The 14730-nt window shown below is 42.1% G+C and overlaps 3 protein-coding genes across 4 annotated transcripts in view; 2 read left to right on the plus strand and 1 right to left on the minus strand.

Annotated features, from left to right (window-relative positions):
* Nucleotides 1-14730, plus strand: part of LOC115628888 — a 65644-nt gene that overhangs the window by 34490 nt on the left and 16424 nt on the right. For both annotated transcript variants that reach the window (XM_030525145.1, XM_030525146.1), the window contains exon 2: nt 2091-2183. In XM_030525145.1, the coding sequence (XP_030381005.1) occupies nt 2091-2183 (93 nt within the window). The remainder of the gene's footprint in view (nt 1-2090; nt 2184-14730) is intronic.
* On the plus strand, nt 4300-5407 carry LOC115628890. The gene is made up of 2 exons (XM_030525148.1): nt 4300-4476; nt 4535-5407. The coding sequence occupies exons 1-2, from the start codon at nt 4354-4356 to the stop codon at nt 5333-5335; spliced, it is 924 nt and encodes a 307-aa protein (XP_030381008.1). The 5' UTR covers nt 4300-4353; the 3' UTR covers nt 5336-5407.
* Nucleotides 11291-12169, minus strand: LOC115628891. Its single transcript, XM_030525149.1, has 4 exons — nt 12075-12169; nt 11898-12002; nt 11619-11822; nt 11291-11556 (listed from the first exon to the last, which is right to left on the minus strand). Exons 2-4 carry the CDS (start codon nt 12000-12002, stop codon nt 11503-11505), a joined length of 363 nt encoding a protein of 120 aa, XP_030381009.1. The 5' UTR covers nt 12075-12169; the 3' UTR covers nt 11291-11502.

The raw sequence follows: 14730 nt of genomic DNA on the forward strand, positions 1-14730 counted from the left end.
TGGCTAACTGCTGCTTCTGATCCGTGTGTATGTGGCTCCTTAGGTGCCCAACCGGTTTGCCTATACGTGTGTGTGTGTCTATGTGTGTGTGTCTATGTGTGTGTGTGTGTGGGTTAACCGAACTGCTCTAATTTAAGTGAAGTTTGAAGTTTGCGTTAGACGCTTCAAATTGGCTTTTTTGCTTGTTATTTATTTTTTCGGCAAGCTGCGGCAGAGTGAAGGGCTTGCCTGGGCTGGGCTGGGCTGGAAGTTGGCTTTCACTGTACGAGCAGACATCGCATAATGGCTTCAATTAATCGCTATGCACATGAAAGAAGTATTCAATTCATTGCCAGCATGACCAGCACGGGCCAGCACGGGCCAGCACGGGCCAGGTGTGCAAAAATGCTGTGACAGGCGCTCAGATTGTTCCTCTTGTGTGCCATAAAAAGCTTTTAAGATCGGCCATGACGTTGAGATAGCTGGTTAAGAAGAATTCTCAGAGGCTTTATTTTTCAGTTTTATTATACGATTTACATACCTGATAAAAATAATATTCTAATCAAGAAGTCTATATAGAGTGGACTTGTTGCTTTTACTTTATTAGCTCGATATTTATTTTAACATTTGTAACTTGGAATTAATCCTAAATCACAAAATTTGATGCATATACAAGTATATGTATAGCCAGAGCAACGAAGGCCTTCAGGCTGGAGCTCGATATTATCTTAGATTGCAGATAAAAATAAAAAAAAAAAACAATATTCTTTGGCTTCTATGTTAGAAGATCCTCAAAAGACCGTCTGAACTAATTTTGCCAAGAAAAGCCAGACATACATATGTACGAGTATTGAAATAATTATTTCACTTCGCCTATTCTTATATTACACTTCGCATCTGGGATAAGCTCTCTCTGCCAGATGCACATATTTATGTATATAATAAATCGGTTAATAAATACATACTATATATACACAAACACATTCATATGCATGTGTATTGCCTTTCAGATGATGGTTTTGGTTATGATGATGCAGAACATTTGAGGCTATTCATGTATTTGAACCATTGTTTTCCTTATTACGTATTGCGAGAGGCAAGTTCGTGTTCGAAGTCTTTCGTTTCGAGTTCTAATGAAGTGCCTAATAGCATGAGCAACAGAGTCATGGGGGCAACATTGCATGAGTCATGCAGCATGGCACTCAACGCTGAACTCTGACTTGGCAACAACAATAGATACTACAACAACAACAGCAGCAGCAGCAGCAGCAGCAGCAATGACTGCTTACAACTTTTTGTGGCACTTTGAGCGTGAGTGGTCAGCATCGTTAGGGCCGACACCAGCATGAAACATAAAGCGCGCCAAGCTAAGTTCCGAGGTTCAAAGCGTTAACGAAAACGAAACGCGCCAGCGACACAAAGCAGTCAAAAGGCCGCCAGAGAGACAGACCGACCGACAGGCCCGCGTCTATTGCGCCAAAAAGAGTTGCTCAGCAAGTTTGTCTGCCAAAAACAAAAAACAAAAAAAACGAGCGGCAAAGTCTGCCCAAAACAACAACAAAAATGTTTAAATGTATCCAAAAGGAATGAGCGCGCGTTTTCAAACCGGCTCGTTCAAGCAGTTGCCAAACGTAAATGCGCCAAGTCTTGTCGACAAAAGCCTCGGCTTGACTTAGCTTTGTGGCCCGCCTGCTGCTCAAAGCTCGGCGACAAGACTTGTAGTTTTGTGGTAAACTCGTTTTGGACCACAAAATATTGCCGCACAGGCTTAAGGTTTCAGCCTCAGCTCTTGAGCGCGCCAAGTCTCTCGACTCTTTTGTTCACGTTTGTCCCGATGTCTCTCTCTCTCTCTCTGTGTGTGTGTGTGAGTGTGCTGAATCAAAGATGGCCGCTGCGCAACCGGTTTGAGAACGCTGCACATTAAGGTATACATGCATACATACTGGCTCGGCTCCCTGGCCTGGCCCGGTCTGGCCATGGTGAAGAGATTTGTGTAGAGATACTTGGAAACACAGCCGCCTCCATACAGCGCCGGCCCCCTCCCCCACACTCATTACCTTTTGTTTATGCCTGTGCCTCACTCATCTAAGCTCTGCGTGTGTCTTTTACAGGTCTTGTGGCACTTGGACGCCTTTCGACGCTCGTTCCGGAGTCTAAATCAGCATGTCTGCAGTGGCCAAGACTGTATTTTCTGTGCTCTGAAGGTGAGTTCGAAAATTCGATATTCAATTATTTTCAATCATTTGTTTTTTAAATATATATTATTTGTTGGCATTGTAAATGGTTTTTATTGTTTTTGAATATTTTTCATCTTACAGCTTCAATTTATATTGTAAATGAATATTAATATTTCAGCAAAATATAAAAATTTTCATTTTTTCATTGCATACTCGTGGCTTTCAAAAACGCAAGGGCCCTAAATATTTTGTAGCATACTTTTTGGCTTCATTTTTATTGGCTTAAATGTTAGATCTTTAGAAGTATTATGGAAATATGGAAAAGCATAATTTTAGGCTTGGCATTCCCGTCAACGCCGCTAAGTTGAGAAATATGCAAATAAAGCAATATATAGGATTGGCAAACATTTATCTTGTAGCGGAGGATGACATTTATTAATTACTTCTGATTTTCATCGAATAATAATTTATTTCGACCATCAATATAGTCGTATATATATGATTAATTGCTTTCACGGCATCTTTTTATCTGGAAATAACACTTCTCAGCTCGTAGTACGAGCATATATTTGTGGCTTTCATTAATTTGTAGAATACCCGCACCTTTAGAGCCAATTTGATTGAACACGTTTTGTTTGCTTAGCTTTGCTTTGTTTAGCCTTTTGTCAATTGTATTTATGGAAATATTTCGGTTTTTATCGTATTGTTTCTTCTGCTTCAGGTATTTGCATAGTTTTTGTGTCTGGCCTTTTTATAATTCTTTTCCGTTTTAAAAAGTGTCTTTCAACAAAATTATCTAACTTTTTTTTTAAATAAACCCCAAAAACCGTTCTTAAATACCTAATTTATTTACATAAGTCTCTTATACACAAAAGTTAGTTAGAGTGTTTCCATTTACAAGCTTTAAGAATAACTGGGAACATTAAAATTTGTTGTTTGTAAAGACAAGCGTTCTTTCTACAGATATAGATTCGAGTACATATACATATACACATTAGCCAGCCATGTCCGTCTATTTACGCCTGTTGCACCTTAATAAAGCAATTATGTTTCCAGGGTCAGCGGCAATTTCCCACCTGCGATGAGTTGTGAGCCTGTGAGAGTTTTTCCCGTAGATTTTCCGGACAGATTTCTTAGCGCTCTTCATATGCTTTTCATTTTAATTGCAACGAGCGGTTCGAGCGGCTACAGCTATTAGGAAAACACTGACGCAGACAGCGCCGTCGACAGCAACGGCGACTGCGACTGCGACGGCGGCGGCGACGATGACGATGATGGCGACTGACAGTTGGCAAATCATTTTTCACACGCACACACACAAAGATACTTTTTCAGTTAGAACAATTGCTGCAAATCACAAGTGTCTCGTCTTCGTCATCCGTGTTGTTGTTGTTGTTGTGTTGTTGTGTTCTCCGTCAGCTGCCTCAAGTGCGTGTTCAGGGTTCTACTTGTAGTGTGCAATCATTTTCCTCACATTTCCATTGCTTTTCTTTGGCCCACAGTTGTTGAAGCCAGTCCGAAAATTCCCACACGAAAAACACACTCATAACGACAGACCCTGCGGGGATTTCGCTGGCTGGTTGTGTTTTTTCCACTCTGGGCGCATCAGCTGCTGCAAAGTGACAAAAGCAGTAAAAATGGTTCGTTTTCAAAAGTAAATGCTTACAAATGAATAAACTTGCATGGTTCGATCCCTTCCAATGCCCCCGTTTTGTGCCCAGAAGGCATGACGCTGTAAAATCTGAGATGCAAGCATAAAAGTGGAACTTTTTCCGATCCTCTTCTCCCAATTTCGAGCAAATAAACATAATATATATTACAAATTTGCACATTATTTATTTCACACTTTAGTAGTCTATTTATTTTGCATTTCCTTTAACTAACCTCATAAAGTCTTTAAGTTTATTCAATGTTTTTTCATTTTATTTCATCGAATATTTCTATCACTATTTTTTCATAGCTGTTTTATTTTTATATATTTGTATAATTTAATTACTTCTACTATATATGTCGAGCTATGAAAAGGGGACCTGCCTCTTCTGTCAATAATGTCAAGTCATAACTCATTCTTATTCAGATCTAATACTCTATATTGTTAGCTTATTGTACCGCATATTTGAGCTGAAATCTAAATTTAAATTGGACACCTTTTGTCCTTCGTTTGCTTACTCCTTGTAAATTGCAAATTATTGGCATCATGCTCAAGACTAAGCGTGTGGCGGTTAGGAAGCGTTCCAAGTTACGTTCTTTGCCCAAGCCCCTGATCACGTACGAGGATATGTACGGACATGAAATGTGTGAACGGGAACGAAACGTTGTGGTAAGTTGGTTCGCATATAGATCTAGTCTGGGGAGTAAGCGCTTTGGGTCTCTTGTAGCTGCCTCTTGTGCGAGAGGGATATGAAGAAAGTTTGATGGCGTCCAAACCTTCAATTGAGGATGCTCTGGAGGAGGCCTCTGAAAACTGCTTCTATGGGCCAGTCCCAGTCGATTCTGTCAGCAATGCGTCTGCCCGAGAGGTTCTCTATGACTGGAATTTGCCCAGCCTGATGATAATCTTCCACTCCGGCGACTTGGACAGTGCCAGACACTACCTGGTCGAATCGCTCCACAATCCTTTCGCTCCGCATGCTGTGGCCACCTTGGTCATCCATGAAGATATGGTCAAGGATTTCATGGAACGTGTAGTTGCGCGCATGCATGCTTTGGACCCCAAGATAGCTCAGCACCCCTTATTTGTGCGTTCCCTAGCCAGGCTGAGAAACATAAATGCCAGAATCTTTACTGCTGACCCGAATCGGGTGCCCGTCGAGCTCTCACCCATTGTGGTGCTCGATGCGACACACAACTATATGAACGATGGACCCACTGGAGTCATTACTCTCCACACCTATCGCACTCCCGAAGAGGCCAGCCAGCTCTATCTGATGGAGCCAGTCAAGTATAATTCGGTCAGTGTTTGGGATGAGGACACAGCCAGTTCGTATGAGGTCGCCACACTCATCGACTGCGACAATCTCTTCGTCAACTGTGCCAATGTGAACTTGGACGCAATGCAGGAGGCATTCGAGGAGGGTCGCGACGAAATGAGGCTCGTCAATGGCTATCACCTCGAGACACTCACAATCTTGGGCAAGCGTCGGAAGTTGGCCTTTCCGGTTGGCGCCATCATCATCTAACACCCAGCACACTTTCTTCTTTGTCATCATGTAGTGTATAGCAGATATTTCAGATCAATCAGAAAAAAATCCAAAATTCCTGAATTAATAAAGTCTAAGTAGAGAAAAACTGTAAAGCATTGTTAAGTGTTAGGTGACAAAGGCAGCTTTTTTTTCAAAAAAAGAAGTAGAAATGATTGTTAATTTCTGCTCTGCCCGGCGGCCCAAAAGTGCTTTAAACTTTGACATTTGCGCTTTTGGTTCATTGAAGATGCACTCGACATGCCATGAGACGATGCTCCGTCGCTTGTTGGCAGTCACGATTTGATCGTGTCAAGGCGCATTTCAATTGGCCAAGTCTTTTGCAGCTTAAGCCTAAGTTGAGGCGAGTTGTCGTCGCCATCGTCGTTACCTGGCATAAAGTATTGCGCTAGCCATATTTGGGAAATGTCCGGACTACGGTTACGCTTATGCCCACAACGACGATGCTGGCAATAGGTCGAGGCGTTCCGGCACGGCGCTGACATGCCGATACACCCTCGCCCTCGTAGTTTCCCTTGCCACTGCAACCAACCCTCCAAAGCCGCATGTGGTGTGCAGGTCCTGTGCACGACTCGGTCACTCACTTTAACACTTGGCGGTCACGGTTTTTAATTGGTTTTGGATTAATATGCGACTGAGCTAGGGTGACCAGGGTGCTGCAAATATGTGTGTTTGAACGCGAAGACAACACAGATTTAAAGATTCGAATTTTAACTTTATACTGAAAAGTCCCTTTTAAGACTGATAAGAAGGTGCACCACAGAGTCGCCTGTCTCTTCGAATTTTCCCATTTTCCATGCCTCCCTATCGTACAATGAAAATGCGTCCATAAAATGTTGGCCACTCTGATCTAATGTGCTCTATTTTTAATGACCTGTTTTAATGGCATGTTCAGTTCGCACTTAATTTATCAATGCGCATTAAATGTCAGCATTATGCAAAACAGTGGACTATATCGTTTTGTGGGCAGCATCGTGTAATTTATGATCGCGGTTAGTGGGAACTGTGCGAACTACCCGTACCCCTCCGTCCCTGTCCCTACACCTACCCCTACCCCTATCTCTAAGCCCAGCCATAATTTTCTCATGCGCCTGAACGCACCCCTAATCCCTTTAGCGGCCAGTCTAATGTTTTTAGCCTGCCAACAGGCTCTAATGGTAGTTGTATGGATAGCAAAGAAATGGAGTTTGTTGCCTAAGTCTTTCGTTTTATGTGCTAAGCGGCTTAGACGCACATTTCCAATGAAATGAAATGAAATTCAAGACGCTGCCAAAGAGTCAATAAACTCGTGCCCCGTGCATATCCTCATGCACCTCCTACATTCACAAGCACACACACACACACACACACACACATACAAAGGTAGCAGCAGCAACAAAAACAACAACAACAACTGCAGAAGCAAATTTCCATAAAATGAAATGAGAAAACGTTTTAAAACGCGACTCAATTACGAGGCAGCAGCAGCAGCAGCAGTAAGAACGGCCAAAACAACAACAACCACAACAACAGCAACAATATAAAGTTGGAAAAGCCACTGGGCACCCTCGTGAACTGCCAAGTCGATGATGGTGGCGTTCAGCTGCAATAACAACAACAGCAAACATGTTCACTGCTGACGTTAACCCGTAAGCAACAAGCCAACTTAAACTCGTGCCGCGTCACGTTGTTGTAGACCAAGCGAGTCCAAGACGAGCCACAAACAACAACAATAAGAAACGTTGGAGCGAACAGCAACAGCAACAGCAACAGCAACAACAACAGCAATGACGATGATGATGATGAGTTTGCTGCCTGCCGAGGAAAACTCACAAAACCTTTTCAAGACGCGACTGTACTTTTGCCGAGGAAGACGTTCGCGCTAATTTTGCTGCTGCCGTACAGGGTGCATCAAGTGCAACGTCTTAGCTCCTGTTCTCAGCCTACTCTCTCTCTCTATCTCTCTCTCTCTGCCTTTCACTCTCTCAGCACACTTCTTGATGACGGCGACGTCGACGTCAACGTCGCCATCGCTTCTTGCTGTTTGGTTAAGTGCTCTGCTCTTCGTAGAAGTGGAAAGTGTTCTCAGCATTTGCCGCTGTTTGCTTTTGTTTTTGTTTTGTTTGTTTTGACTCTCTGCGCCTGTGTTCTTTGCCCCCTTTTTTATGTTATTTCGTTGAGCTGTTAACTGATGGTTGGCCAAGTTGATTTCAGTCACGCTCCCATATCCCGCTTTATACCCCTCCCCCTCCCCCTCCCCCACACCCACCCACACCTCCTCCCACAGCCACACTCACACCCAGAATATATGAGCAGTGTCAACCAGACACCCGCACCTGAACCCCCGCGCACTTGCCACATTGCAGGCGACACAGACACAATTAATTGTCGACCGAGGATGGCGATCAAGATGATCATAATGATGTTGCTGATGATAATGATGTTGGCAGTTGTAGCAACAGCAATGGCAAGAGAAGAGGCACAGCAAGAACAACAGCAACAACCCCTTCAGTTCGTTTAGTTTGTTTACCTTTATCCGCCCGCTGTCTTTGCATTAATTATTTATATACGTACATACATACGTATGTATGTATGTATGTACAAGTATTTGTATATATGTTGGCCTTAGTTTGCCGGCTTTTTCACTTGTCGTCGTTCCGTTCCACGATCCCACTCCCATTCCCGTTCCCATTCCCGTTCCCATTCCCGATTCTCGTTTTCGTCTTAAGTTCTGCGACTTAGTTTAAAGCATAAATTAATTTTCTTTGCCTTCTGCCTTCTGCCTTCTGGCTCGAAACCCCTACCTCTTGCCCCGCTCGCCTGCCAGCAACTAAAATTGTTTAATTATGAAAATCGACTTGGCTTTGACTCGCTCGCCCGGCACGACCCTGTGAGAAACTCCCACGCCAACCTACTTGACTGTCTCTGGCAAAGTTCTGGCTGCTACCTTCTTATCGTTTTTCTTTTTCTTACCATTTTTCGGCCAGTTTTAAATGTCTGCACAAAATTGATTGTTTTATTTTCGTGTTGCTCTAAATTGAATTTTAGTTTTTCATTTACGAGTGTGCATGCTATTTGGCTTTTTAGCTTTTGCTGTTGTTGTTGTTGCTGTGGTATTGTAGTAGTGTCGGTGGTGGGCGTGTTCCTTCCTAAATGAATAATTGTCTGCGACTTTTCCTTTTAATGCTGCCCTTGCCACTTGCCTCATTACCCACACACATCCGCACACATGAGGGCCAAAAAAGTTGATAAATGCAATAAAGTTGACGCTTCAATGCATTCGAGTGCACATTTTCCCACAATGGCAATCAAAATAAACCTCAGCAGTGAAGTCTTTGACTTTCTCAACCACTCCTAGCTAAGGACAAAATCGTATTGTAAGTTCGGAAAGGCAAAACGTTTCTATAGCCATTTATCAGTCAGCCAACATTCTCCAGAAAAAGTTAGTAAGAAATGCTCCGCTTTTACTGAAGCATAAGTTTCTTAGTAATACTTAGGATAGCTTTTTTCTTCGACAAGTCTTGGCAAGAAGAATATTTTGAAACATTTAAATAGCATTGCATTTAACTAAAAAATCAATTCGTTGTTGCGCAAATGATATTTTTTCACAAATGTATGTCATATTTATCGAACAATACAAAATTTAAAATTATAAAAGTACCGAGAAACGAAGAAAATAAAATACAATTGTACATATTAAGTTTGATATAAGCTGATAAATTGTGACTATCGTGAGTTGTGGTGATTAGCCAAAGGAAACCTTTGGAAAATCTTGCCTAACATCACCAACGATAAGTGCTGAGAACTGCTCCAAATCAATTAATCAGCCCAAAAGCTGGCTTGGACACGCACTTAATACACTTGTTAGGTACGCCCAAAATATTTTGATAGCCAAGCAATAGGAATCTACTATCACTCTCAAATCAATGTTCAGGCCAGACCATTTACTCAATCATTAATTTGTAGCCAGAGCCGTGAGTGCCAGAGAAGGTGGACTGTAGTTTTGACTTGACCGTGAAGGGGCCATAGCTGGGCACAATGCTATGCTCGTAATACTCGTAAGTATAGTATAGCGGTAGATAGATAGATAATCCATCAGTCATTTGTTTGGGACAGACAGGGCGTCTTTTAATGACCATCAGAACACGCACATAATGACTCGTCGTCTCAGACCCGGTGCCTCACTTTACCTTTCGATTGCTGTTTTGTTTTGTTTCGGTTTTATTTTCTTCTTTCAACAACCACTTGAGAGCTGTACTCGTCTGAAAAGTTTGTGCTATCGCTGCATATCTCTGGAAAACGCGTGCCATGGGCTGCATTGATAAGCAAATGCGAAGCAAATAAACCCACAATACGCGCTTCTTCTCTTCTCTTATCAGTCCCAGTCTCAGTTGCAACCTCAGTCTCAGTCTCTGAGATGGTTGGACTGTGCGTGGGCAGCCGATCGTGCCGCATAAGTGTTTTCACATATTCTGGTGTTTCTTTTTCTTGTTCTTGTTTTTTGGTACTACGAGTATTTGCTTAGCCACTCCAATTCGGCTTGTAATCATTGTAATCAGCCTGCATATCTAACAACAACACAGAACCTCTCGGAGGCAAACAATCGAGCAACTCCAGCCAATGCAAACATGCGCACACAAAATGCAGCCTTCTATGTTTGCTTGTTTTTTTTTATTATTATTATTGTTGTTGTTGCAGTTCCCTAAGCCTATCAGTGCGGCTCTTGAAAAGGTGCTTAAGTGCTTCGGCTGGGCTAGGCTGGGCTGGGCTGGGCTGGTGTGGTACTGGGCTCATATGCAAATAGCGATGGGCATGAGGTAGAACACAGTTGACTGAAGTTTACGGCAGAAGCGGCTTCCACAAAAATCTGTGCTGTATCTGTAAAAAATGAAATAAAAATCACAGTCATTTAAGACAACGGCCGCAATGAGCCATTAACACGGACATTAACAGTCGCGCAGTCAGTAAGGCGCGCGCTAATGAGGCCAGGACTAATAGAGCCGGGCAAACAAGCCAAAATGAGCCAACTGGCTCCGACTGCCTAGCTGGTCCGGACACACAAGATTTGCAATCACCATGAAAGCTGAAACACCCCTGGTAGCATTTTATCATTTCATTTATGTACTTTTTAGAGAGAGAGAGAGGTCTTTTAATGGCACGCGAAGAAAGTGCAGCCATAAATACTGCAGGGATTTCAAGAATTCCTTAAGTCAGCTGATCAGTTTTTATTATTTTTTTTTTACTTTTATTTGCAAATTAAAACAAATTTAGTTGTAAATGGGAGGTTCTTCGAGTAATCTCACTGAGTCAAAGATCTAACCGAAAAGGGTAGCTTTAACTGACCATTTGTTTCATTTCACATCTCTCATAATACGTCTCATACTTCTCGATTGACTTTATAATGCCTCGCTAAAGCCATTCCGACTTGGCTTGCAAGACCGGGAGTCGTGGTTTTGCCAGCTTTTGGCAGCTCCCCTCTTCACGATGTCGCCGCCACTTAAAACGTTGATTCATTTGCGTTGAACTTCCAGCTAAATCTTGTGCAATCTTTTGACAAACAAATTGCTGACGATTAATGCTTTAAGATTTTATTGTCTAATCTTTAATTCGGCAACGTTTGAAGGTTGCCAGTGACGTGTATCATAAGTAGTAGTTTATAGTTATTTGATTGCAAAAAAAAAAAAAAAAAACACACACAGCTGTACAATAACTGGCAGCACACTTAATTATGTTATGGATCAGACGTGCCAAGCCATTATAAATCTGGCAGATGCTCTGGCTGCTTCTCATTGAGATAAGAGCTGCGATAATACTTGTACAGAAACTTTATACAACAATCACACATATATACAAGTACTTGTATATACAGATTAAGTTGATATAAACTTAATGTGGTGACACGTTTCGACTGTATCTTAGGCTGAAGATGCCTAAGATGATCAATATTGGAAGGAATTCAATGGAAATTGTTCGCAATTTTATTAAAATATATACTTTATGGCGCTTTGTTGCTATGATAAACGGAGTGTGTGTGGGGGTTTACGTTTTTGGTTTATGCATTAAATCAGACAGATGAATTGACCCTCTACTTGCCGATGCGGACGACAAACGAAAATGTTGGCAATGCACGGAACTGGACGGACTTGAGAGAAATGATTGATTGTCGTCTAATCGAACGGAGGAGCTCCGCGATATCCATCTTCATAGCCACTGTCAGTATCCTGCAAGGAACATTAAAGCATCTAAATGAACTCCTTAATATAGAAATGAGCTCAACTCCTACCTCATACATGGTACTTTCGAAATATAATTCGGCTGGAACATCGCCAAAACGTAGCTCAACAAATCCACGATCGTCAGCAATCTCAAATCCTATATCTTTTGCAGCGACATCCTCACCATTCACGTATACCTTGCCCGACCAGGCCACCAAGCGCACAACGAAATCGGGCGAGACCCCAAGAGCGCCATGAAACTGCTCTACGCTCTGCAAGTAGAATTAGTACATAGATATACATACATACATATATAACAAACTGTTCATGACCGAGTAAGATAATACCTCATGCTCAATTTGTAGTTCCACAATCGGGCTGCTTCCGAAACGGTAGCTATGATATGGTTGCAGCTGCACCGTTGGTTGTCCAGAAATGCGGAGGCGTGGCATCTTTATTTCGCAAGATGTGGGAAACCGAAAAATTCAATGTCTATTGTGGGGAGAACCAAGTGCCAGACTTACGTTTGCAAACGCCAAAAAACGCAATTGTCTGCTACAATATTCAGCACGAAAATATGTTAAAAGTATTTTATGTATTCGCTTGTCAGAGACAAGAATTAAAATGCTCAGTTTAGTTTCGAGCGAGCGAATGACATTTTCGAAGTTTCTATAAAGGAGCACTCTACAAGTATCCTGCCCGTTTACGTTCCCGTAAATTCGAGTGTATGTTTCCTATTTAGATAAAAACGTGTGCGACTTGAAATCGTTCGGTTCAACTTTTCAATTTGCCAGCTTTGAAGAAATACTTGTAAACTAACGAAGCTTACAACATTTTTAAAATCTTTGTCCGCTGCTCGTACATGTTCATAAAAAGAAACGTCAAAACTCGTTCCAATACTTCCATTAAAATGGGTTTTAATAGTAAAGCTATCGAAGAGGTCTTTTGTTTGCTTAAAGAAGTTTCTAAGCACAGTATTCCAACATAATATTTCATGAAATCTAAAGGAACAATTCATACGCTTTATCAGTTGACAGAAAATCTATTTCCCCCATTCTGGAGTATGACTTTTCAGTAACGAAGACTCTTTTTATACCCTGTACCCGTAGGGTAAAAAGGGTATATTAGGTTTGTGCAAAGTATGTAACATACAGAAGGAAGCATCTCCGACCCCATAAAGTATATATATTCTGAATCAGCATGACGAGAGAAATCGATCTAGACATGTCCGTCCGTCCGTCTGTCCGTCCGTCCGTCTGTCCGTCCGTCTGGATGAACGCGAGGATCTCAGAAACTATAAAAGCTAGAATAACCAAAGTTGGCATCCAGATTCTCCTAGGTCCGAGAAAGGACGAGTTTATTTTATTTTTTTGAATTTTCCCCCCCTTCCCCCGCTACAGAATTTCGTCAATAGCGTCCACATTTCAAATGCTACCTAAACCAAACTTTGCACACATAATTTCTATATAATTGTCTACTGTTGTTCAAAATTTTATTCAATTCGGTCAATTCTAAGAAAAGTTATTAGCGAAACAAATTCTCGCCAGTACAACCCCCCCAAACTGCAGCAACAAGTTCGCTCTTCTTCTTCCTCTTTTTGCTGCTTTGGGCGCATATAAGTCAGTGGCGGAAGTTTACCTGGGTACAGGGTATTACACTGTCGGGCTTGCTCGACTGTAGCGTTCTCTCTTGTTTGTCATTATTTGATGGTATTTATTGTTGCTGATTCCTAGTATATTCAAAAGTGAAACTACATTTTAGAATATGGGCTAAAAATGACTTTTAAATTAAACTTGCTACATCAAGAAGCACGAGCTGAAATGGGCTTAAATTAGAAGATATAGTATCTTTTATTCTTAAAGCGCACTCTCTTCCCTTTTTGTTGGCATATAGTAAGCCATGCATTCCGATACCACCCATCTCAAATAGCCAGACACACACATATTGTTTGGCATTTGGAATCAAACTGCTGGCAGGCCGTGCCCAGCTTATCCCGATCTCAGCCTTCTATAGCCGAGCCCGTGTCTTGCTACTGTGCTAAGCCATTAGCGCTGGCAATGGTGAGGGCGAGAAGGGCGAGGGTGAAGGCAATGGCGGCGGTGTTGGCCATCTGCATCAATCAATAGACATGTAAATGGCTATCAGAAGATCAGATGAAAAGGGGAATAAAAGAGACACGCCACATGAGTCATGGCGCGTAAAAGTTTTCCATGCAGCCGAAAAAATGGGAAAAAAGAAACGATGCTCGACAACAACAATGCCACACATTTGTCTTGAGTCATGCCTAAAGTGGTTGAAGGTGGTTGGCGGTTGGCCGTTGGCCGTTGGCGGGTGGCGGCGATGTTGGAGTTTGCGGCTTGACTTTAAACAGACACTTTAACACACATTCGGCCAAAATGTGTGGCTGCATCTTCACAAACGCAAACAAAAAAAACAACAACAACAAAAACGTGAGTTTTGTGCCGTGGCTTACTTTTCTGACTGCAATCAACAACAACGACGGTTGAAACAACAACAAAAGCAGCATGAACTCTGTTTCTTTATTCGTTCACTCCCTTAATGTTGTAAATCTTGTGTTTGGGTTTTATGATTTCTGGCTCAATCGATGTGATGCCGTTGGCTTCGATTTGGCTTTCGTTTAGCTGGAATAGCATGACGCATGCAACATGTAACATGCAACAACAACATTTGGGCGCGCTTTTAGGCGCACTGCGTTGTTTTAGCGTCCTTTTCTTTTTTTGTCACACTGCCACTTTTTTCGCGTTCATTGTAGCGGCATTTCCGTTTTGCTTCTTCAACACGCGTGTCTCGCTGGCTTTGGCTTTGACTCTCCAGCTTCGATTTCAGTTGACTCATAGTTAAAATAATAAAATGTAAGCCATGGGCGAAGCGTACACAAAATATTGTTGTTGTTGTTGTTGTTGCTGTTACTGATGGGGCTTTCAATTCGGGCTTCACCTTGCGGCCAGAAACTTGGCTGGAAATGCAAAACTTCACGTTTTCACTGCCGTTGCAGTTCAAGCTCATCAGTTCCCACCAAATCGCAACGAAAATTCAAATTTCCCGCCCTTACTTTTTACGTAGTATGTACGAGTATGTTTGCAGCTCTCGTGCACATCGAATGTTAATGCCAATTTATACCCTTTGTCTGTGCTCTGAACACATCAAATCAAATTACAT

This window comes from Scaptodrosophila lebanonensis, unplaced genomic scaffold (assembly GCF_003285725.1).
Source record: "Scaptodrosophila lebanonensis strain 11010-0011.00,11010-0021.00 unplaced genomic scaffold, SlebRS2 tig00000129-arrow-arrow-pilon, whole genome shotgun sequence".
Classification (NCBI taxonomy): domain Eukaryota; kingdom Metazoa; phylum Arthropoda; class Insecta; order Diptera; family Drosophilidae; genus Scaptodrosophila; species Scaptodrosophila lebanonensis.

Excerpts from the sequence above, each read along its gene's own strand:
- LOC115628890 (XM_030525148.1), top strand. The coding sequence starts at position 4,354 with ATGCTCAAGACTAAGCGTGTGGCGGTTAGGAAGCGTTCCAAGTTACGT. Across the intron at positions 4,477-4,534 it reads AACGGGAACGAAACGTTGTG|CTGCCTCTTGTGCGAGAGGG; the intron begins GTAAGTTGGTTC and ends GGTCTCTTGTAG.
- LOC115628891 (XM_030525149.1), bottom strand. The coding sequence starts at position 12,002 with ATGCCACGCCTCCGCATTTCTGGACAACCAACGGTGCAGCTGCAACCA. Across the intron at positions 11,823-11,897 it reads AACTACAAATTGAGCATGAG|AGCGTAGAGCAGTTTCATGG; the intron begins GTATTATCTTAC and ends TTCTACTTGCAG. Across the intron at positions 11,557-11,618 it reads TCGAAAGTACCATGTATGAG|GATACTGACAGTGGCTATGA; the intron begins GTAGGAGTTGAG and ends TGTTCCTTGCAG.